This window comes from Vidua chalybeata, chromosome 4, assembly GCF_026979565.1.
Source record: "Vidua chalybeata isolate OUT-0048 chromosome 4, bVidCha1 merged haplotype, whole genome shotgun sequence".
NCBI classification, from domain to species: Eukaryota; Metazoa; Chordata; class Aves; order Passeriformes; family Viduidae; genus Vidua; species Vidua chalybeata.
The window spans coordinates 65,992,442-66,000,188 of record NC_071533.1 but is presented as its reverse complement, the minus strand read 5'-3'; the positions used below and the strand labels follow the sequence as shown (position 1 = coordinate 66,000,188).

At 55.6% G+C, this 7,747-nt stretch overlaps 1 protein-coding gene across 1 annotated transcript; it reads right to left on the bottom strand.

The window, feature by feature from the left end:
* Nucleotides 1–424: 424 nt before the first annotated feature.
* Nucleotides 425–5,585, bottom strand: NKX1-1 (NK1 homeobox 1). Its single transcript, XM_053941648.1, has 3 exons — nt 5,114–5,585; nt 1,010–1,215; nt 425–949 (listed from the first exon to the last, which is right to left on the bottom strand). The coding sequence occupies exons 1-3, from the start codon at nt 5,583–5,585 to the stop codon at nt 425–427; spliced, it is 1,203 nt and encodes a 400-aa protein (XP_053797623.1).
* Between the last annotated feature and the right edge of the window lie 2,162 nt (nt 5,586–7,747).

The following is a 7,747-nucleotide window of genomic DNA, read 5'->3' as shown; positions in this document are numbered from 1 at the left end:
ATTAAACCCACATAGCAACGAGGGACGGTGAAAATAAAAATACAGGTAACGATGATTTACATCTACTTGTATGTACACGGGGGAGGGAGGTTCCTCCTCCTCCTTCCCTCAGCAGCGCAGTCCGGACACATCGCGTACAAAAAGGGTCGTAGAAAGGCCCGAGGGCGGGGGAACCTCCCGCGGGGTCCCGGCAGCCTCTGGCCACTCCTTTCATCCCCCCGGGGTGGGTCGCAGGGACACGGGGCTGCCGCTTTCCCCCGGTGCCGCTGCCGCTCGGTTCTTGGTTTCACCTCTCGGGTGCGGGGTTTGGGGTTTCGTGCGGTGAGCGGCCCCCCAGGGCCCGGCCGGGTGACCCTCGGAGGGGCGGCGGGCACAGCGGGAAGGAGCCGGGAGTGAGGAGGAGAAGGGGGAAGGAGCGTCGGGCTTATAGGTGCGGGGTGTAGAAAGCCGGAGCGCCGTAAGTCTGGGAGCCCAGGACGAAGGGCGAGAGGACGGCGGGGCTGGGCAGGAAGGGCAGCTGAGCAGCGCAGACCAGCCCTCCGGCCGGGTGCCCGGCGTAGCTGCCGGGGCCGTGCATGGAGAGCGGGGTGCCCATGGGCGGCGAGTGGCTGAGGGGGCTGAGCCCCCCCGGCAGCGCCCCGCCGCCCAGCCCGGCCCCGGCCCCGCCGCCGCCGCCCCCGCCCGTGGGCGCGCTGGTGTCGGCGCCCGGGTTCTGCTTCTTCCACTTGGTGCGGCGGTTCTGGAACCAGATCTTCACCTGCGTCTCGGTGAGGCTGAGGGACAGCGCCAGGTTGAGGCGCTCGCAGACCGACAGGTACCGCGTGGATTTGAACTTGTTTTCCAGCGCCACCAGCTGCTCGTAGGTGAAGGCTGTCCGCGCCCGCCGGGGCTTGCCCGACTTAGAGTCCGAGCCCGTCCGCTTCCTCTTGGGCTTGGCCTGCGGGCCGGGCTGCGCCCCGACGGGCGCCGGCGGCGGGGGCGGCGGAGGGGGCGCCGAGGGCGGGACGACCCCCGCCTCGGCCGCCTCGGCTCGGAGCGGGCCCGGGTCGGGCTCTCCGGGCGCCGCGGGGCCGGAGCTGCCGCTGCTGCCGCTGGTGCTGCCGCTCTCCTCGCTGCACAGCTCCTCGTCGTCCGGCAGCTCGCTGTCGGGGCTGCGGCTCGGCCGGCTGCTGTAGTCCAGGTCGCACTCCTCGGCCTTGTAGAGCTCCCCGTCCTCTGCGGACAAGCGACAGCCGCTGTTAGGGCTCGCCGCCCGGCCCGGCCCCCGCCCCGCCCGCCCTCAGCCCCGCCGGTGCGGCCCCCGGGGCGAGGGCGGCCGGGAGAACCCGTCCGCCCTGGGGGTTCGCCCACCCGGAGTCCCCGCTGCTCTTGGGACGGGGCTGCCCCTCCCGGCCCCCTCGGCCCCTCCTCCCGCCGCGGGGATGCGGCCGGTCCGGGCCCCTCGGATGCGGGGCTGCTCCGGCCGCCCTGAGCCAGGGGTGCGCTGGGGGACAGGGCGAGGAGCTGGGCAGAAGCGGTGGGGATAGGGGTCGGACCTGCAGCTCTGGGGCCGGGAAGGGGCTGTCCAGCCCGGGGAGGCTGTGCATGCGCTGCCCCTTCCGAGCCACTCACCTTCGGCAAGAGCCGGTACCGAGACGTGGCCGGGATAGGGGATGTATCCCCCTTCCCACAGCCGCCAGCGCGCCCACCAAACACCCGATGGCTGGAAAGGCCTTTGGGGAGGCAGCGGGGCGAGTATCCCCGGGATGCCCGGAGGGGCAGCGGGGCGCTGGAAGGGGCGAGGAGCGGCCGGGGAGAAGCCCCTGCCCGGGCCGAGCCAGCCGTGCCTGGGGAGCGGGCAGCAGGGATGTCAAAGAGCCCCTAACAATTTTAGTGACGGAAATCTCCGAATCGATGGGCGATTTGCTGGGTTTTGCTCTGGCATTTTTAACCCTTCCTGCGTCTCGTTTGACCTCTTGTCACTTCCTGAGATGGAAGTATTAAAGTGGAGTAAATACTTGTATTGATTAGCAGAGCAGATACAAACTTAATTAAACTCATTTTGTGCAATGTACAAACTAGTTAACGGTCATTTAATTTATTTGGGTTTATATTACGCTCCAATTAACGGGTCTCCATCGGAGAACAGGGTAATTATCCGATATTTAAGGCTATTGGACTTCTGCTGACGATTCTGTCATTATGAAGCCTGAAAGCAAATCGCGTTTTCCGGAGAATCGGCTCCTCCTCATCCTGGCCGGGCCCGGGCTCCTTCGGGGGAGCGAGAGGTGAATCCTTCTCCACGGGACGGGGCTGGGGGAGGCCCCGCGGACAGGTCGGGGGCAGAGGCCCGTGAGTACCGTCCTTTGTCGCCGGTGCTTCCAGACACTCCTAAACTTCCCTCCTCTCACTTCTGCAACGGGGCTGTAGCTCCGGGAACCCCTAATGGACTCCTTTAACTTGGTTAACCGAGATACGCAAATAGGAAACGAATCGCTGGTCTGTCACCCTTATCCCGTCCACATTTTAATTGTTTTTAATCGCCCCCAAACCTGAACACACCTCAAATTTGCTCCGTATCCTCATGCTGGACACCCTAATTCTCGCATGTAAAATTAGGGGTGGTTTTAGAAGTGTGCTTTGTTTAACGCGCTGTTTTCAGATATGGCTGGTTGAGTAGGAGAAATAAGGGCAGAGTATTGTTGTCCTTGTCACTCCGAAAATATCCCTTAATAACTCAGGGTTCATTAAGAACCCTTTCCAGCTTTCTGTTCAGGTCGGAGCATGGAAAACGCGGGCGATCGCGGCCGAACAGAAGAGAACCGGCTCACTTTTCTCCCAGCCCGACCCAGTGAGAGCAGACAAGCGTCCTGCAACCTGTAGGAACTGCTAGAAATTGCGGGGCGTCATTTTTTACAGCAATGGTTTATAAAAAGTGCGTGTAGCTGCGCCTGCGGGGCAGAGTCGGGGGCTGAGCGCAGCCGCGGCACCCACACACGGACCGGACCGGGAACCTGCAGCTGGCAGTTTCGAAGTTTAATTTTCCGTCTACGGAATCCCAGCCGTTGGTCAACTAAAATTTTTTAAGACAAAAAAATGTACCGCGAATAGAATTGGCGAAGGGGGATGGACGCCAGGCTTGGTTTTTTTTTTTGGGTTGGTTTTTTTTTTGGGTTTTTTTTTTTTTGTGTTTATTTTTTTTATCATTATTTTTTCGGGAATAGGTTAAATGGTAATTTAATGGGGAGTTTAAACTGTTATTTTTAACATTAAAATAGTTTTACGAGCGGCAATTGACGAGCGCTGTTTTCATTCTCCTTTGGCCAGAAATTCTTTGCATTTTTCGGAGGGGTTGGTGCTTTTCTGGACAGAGCTACTTTTCAGAACATTTTTCCTAAATTAAGCTACGACTTAAACTAATATTAATTACGATGGGGAAAGAATTAAAATTCGTGATTTTTGAGCAGTCCCAGATCTGTTTCCGGCCACTGCCATAACATTAAGGCGATGTGACCGAAGGAGTCCATGTGTGGAGTGTCTGGGGAACTTTGTCAGTGGGCGAAGCGCACCGGGGCGTGATGCCTCCAAACGTATTTATTTTGAGAGAAGAGATGGAGTTACATTTCTCTCCTTGTCTGGAGATAAAAGCGTGAGATTGCCGATAGGTTAACCTCGTCAGTCTTTCTGATCGCCCAGATCTATTTAATATGACGAAAGTCAGATGAGTTTAGAGGAACAATTACTCCAGCTCCGCACTGCTTTTAAAAATCTCTTTTGAATTCTATTAGTGCCCCATCCCTGCTTTTGCTTTACAGATGAAAAATGCATCATGGCTCAGACTGAAGCAGATTCCAGACCTCTTTCTCTGCCTAATTTTACTTGACGAAGTCCCGCTATGGCGGGGTTGGAAACCTCCGAGTCCTCATCTCTCGCCCCAGACACAGAGAAACTATTTTTCCTAAGCCGAGAAGTTTATCCCCTGTAGCTCGCTGCCTCTTCTTTCCCCTCTCTAGACACGGAATAACTATAGATATTTTCCACAACGACAGCCTTTTCCCGGAAACCCTCCATGATCCCCAGAGTCGCGGTGTTTAGAGGTGAGAAAGTTGGGATATTCGGACCCAGAAAGAAAAAGCAATCTAGAGCTTGGGTCGAATGCAATTCCCGATCAATAGCGAGCCCTAATAAGTGTAATAGGTTTTAATCGAGTAATTATCCGAATTTTGACCCTATAATTTAGATGTTAGGGAAGAGTTTGCAAGGTGCTTGAAAGAGATATGCACAATTCGATAATAGGATATCGATCCAAGCAGTCCTACATGCCACTCTGGGGCGATTTTCCCCATTATCCAGCCTCTTTACGCTGCTAAGCACATTTTACCTTAAATGTAATCGAAGGAATTTAATTGTTTTTCCAGAGATAACCAGCATTTTGTCACAATTAGTCTGATTTGTCCTAAAAAAGCCAAGGGGAGAGAGAAAATTGAATCTGTCGCCCAGAGCAACGGGCGGCAGCGGCGGGGGGAGGACGGGAGAGGGGTCCGAGGCTGGGGAGAGGAGACACAAAGTCATAAACGCCTGGGGGGGCCCAGGGGAGGTGGGGGTACCAAGGGAGCGTTTTCGCACCCTTGGGGCCGGGACTCCGGCCCTCCGAAGACGGAGGAGCCGCTTCCAAGTTTGCCTGAGCCGGAGCTCACAGACAGCGCTGGCCGTCCCTGCGAGGAGGAGGAGGAGGAGGATGGTGGAGTTCCTCCCCAGCCCAGCCAGGCCGGCATCCCTGGGGTTGATCCTGCCGCTCCCGGGGGTGCACGGCACGAACAGCTCCGGGACGCGGGGAGCGGAGCTCGGCCAGTGCCGAGCGCCGGGACCCGCCGCCGCCTCCGGCCTGTCCCGGGAGGATGCGCCCGGCTCCCCCCTTGCATCCCTCCGCCTGGCTCGGAATCCCACCTCTCTACATCCAGCAGCAGCAGCGCAGGGCGCATTTGTCCTTCCCTGGAGCCGGCTGCCGGCAGCGCCCCGGCTCCCGAGGCTGCCGGCGGGGGAAGGATGAGATGTCAAAGCATGCGAGACCCTGCTGGGGGAACTCGGGGCAGCCCCCGGCTCGGAGGGGCTCCGAGCCCCCAGACCTACTTACTGATCAGCTCTGCGGACTTCTTACACGCGTCGAAATCTTCGGCGAGAGCCTTTTGCTCGGCCAGCTCCGTCCCTGAGTCCTCGGGCTTATCCTCCGCCCCCAGCGTGAAGTCGGTCCCCGCCGATTTGTACAAGCCCGCGCACTGCCGCCGCTTGCTGTTGAACTTGTTAGGGTCCAGGATGTCGAGCACGGAGAAGGAGGTGGTTCTGTGCACCATGGGCAGCGCGGCCACTGCCCCCTCTTGTCCAGGGGTGTTGCTCTGGCTGTCCCCTTGCCTGTCCCGGTTGGCAGGGCAGTAGAGCGGCAGCTCGCCGCCGGCCGAGAGCCGCTGCTCCCCGCGGCTGTCCATCCCTTCCCCGTGGCAGCCGCGGGGCTCCCCGCCGATGCCGGCCGCGGCCGCGGGGGCTGTCACCGCCGCTGCTGCCGCTGCCGGGATGGAGATGTCACCGACCTTGTCTCTGCTCACATTCATGACTCTTTGCAGAGCCCCTCTCGGTTGCAACTTCTCCCCCCTGCCCTCCCCTCTTGCTCTCCCCCTCCTTCCTCCGGCGAAGTTGATCTGGAAACTCCTCCCCGGCTCCGCTCCGGCTCAGGACGAGTCGCTGCCTTCAGCTCCCCGGGGCTGCGCTGGGTCCAGCCGCCGGGAGCCTCCGGGGGAGGCAGGGAGTCACAAGGTGATGCTCGGCTCAGAGCCTCCACTGAGCTGCTCCTTCTTCCTTCTCATCATCCTCGCCAGGCTGCCCAGGCGCTCCTGCCCCCCCTCCCTTCTCTCTCGCTCACACGCACAGAGGCAAGGCTGTATCTTATTTATGCATTCATATTTAGCACTGGATTGTAATTGGCTACAAATTAATCCCTTGCCCATAATAGTCTGTAATCTTCATCACGGGAAGAGAGACACGTTGAAAGTGTGTGCCGGGGGGAGGGGGGCAGAGAGGGAGAGAGCGAATGAAGGATGGTGTTGGCTGTGATATACTTGGCTGTCAGCTCTGTTTCAGCACACCTCCACTCATCTGGAAAGCATCTAAATAGCCTTATTTGGAGAAGTGGGAGGAGATGACGCTTTCTTTTAAATAATTGCGGGATCAATATAAAGAAGATATTATACACGGAAAATGGGAACTTAAGGTCTTCCATCCCTAATAGTGGAGTTAGATGATCAAAAGGGGATTGTGTGTGTGTGTGTGTGTGTGTGTGTGTGGGCTCAGAGGTGTCAGCCCCCAGCACCTGTTTCCCTTCCCTGCTGGGTTTATTAAATTAGAACAAAAGGAGAAAATTATGGATGGAGGTTTAGCAGTTGGAGCGAAGCTTGTGTCCGCAGACTCACACACCCTCACACGCTTCTTTCTCCTCCTTAGCTAATTAATTAAAATTAAATCTCAAATGTAAGTGCCAGGAAAGTGCCAGAAGAAAATTAATACGTTTAAACGGCACAAGACAAAACACGACGATAAATAAATCCTGAGTAGCTGGGAGAAAAGGTTTATTCCTTCCCATGCAAGGAGTGATGGTATAACCAGACCTAAGTTCCACTTTCGAAAAATACTCTCTTATTATAAACGGTTTTAATTGTAGAAAATTAAGACATAGGAATAAAATTGTCAGTGAATTATCCAACATGTTTTCCCACCCCCTACCTAATTTCCTTCCCTTTCGTGTATAGTTGTGTGTTCTTTGATCGTATCAATTTCATTCTTGTTTTGGACGCTCCAGTCGCTACTCAGTTTGAATTAGCTGCCAGGGAAAAAAAAAAGGGGGGGGGGCGGTAGGAAAATAGAGAAAGCATAAAAGGAAAATTAGATTTTTTTTTGTCTTTGAGGCTGGTGACACATACAAGGACAGGTCCTTTGCAATTACCGCGGGCAATGATCCTTTAGAAAGCAGAAATTAAAAGTTGGGAGAAATAATGGGTAAAACAATCAGCTTGTAATTTTGGTAGGTCTTGGACATGATTAGTCCATCAGCGGGCTGGGCCCAGGGGAGTCCCGCTGAGCCGGAGCCCACAACAGCCCCCGCTCATATATTATACACCAGCCCTTAGATTTTAATCAGACACCACAACAGTGTCCTTTCTCTTTTATGACTTTATTATGCTTTATCTTTAAATTATAAATCACCTCCTGGGTTGAAATGGTATGTATAATCTCCGATCATGTGTGGGTAATTACCTCTCCCCCTTGTCCTGACCTCACCGGCGGGGCTGCCACGAACAAACAGCGAGAGCGAAGTTTTAATCTGCGTGTGCACACTCACACGAGCCCACACCCTGGGGTTTGTTGGTTTGTTTGTTTGTTAACAGCTCCTCTTTCCTTCCTCCTCCGGCCGTGCCTCTGGTCCCATCTTTTCTTTCGGATAAATTTTCTTCACATCACTCTTGCCCGCAGCGCCGGGATATTATTTATGAAAAATAGGCGGTGGTTTAGGTAGATGCCAGTGACTCGGCTGCATCAGATTCGCTGTCGTATTCGACTGTATTTCTACTATTTGTACCTTTTTTTTTTTTTTTGGAGGAGGAGAAGGAGGGGAGAAGTGGGGAGAGAATGCAGATGCGGTTATTTGGGGGCAGCGGTGGTAAGAATATTTTTTATTCCTTGAGTCAGTGCCTCTTAGGAAAAAAAAAAAAAATCCAAATTG

What these genes read in the sequence shown, in the direction of transcription:
- NKX1-1 (XM_053941648.1), bottom strand. Translation starts at nt 5,585, where the DNA reads ATGAATGTGAGCAGAGACAAGGTCGGTGACATCTCCATCCCGGCAGCG. An exon ending in GAAGTCCGCAGAGCTGATCA is followed by an intron (nt 1,216 to 5,113) that starts GTAAGTAGGTCT and finishes GCTTGTCCGCAG; the next exon opens with AGGACGGGGAGCTCTACAAG. An exon ending in CCGAGGCGGCCGAGGCGGGG is followed by an intron (nt 950 to 1,009) that starts GTCGTCCCGCCC and finishes GTCGGGGCGCAG; the next exon opens with CCCGGCCCGCAGGCCAAGCC.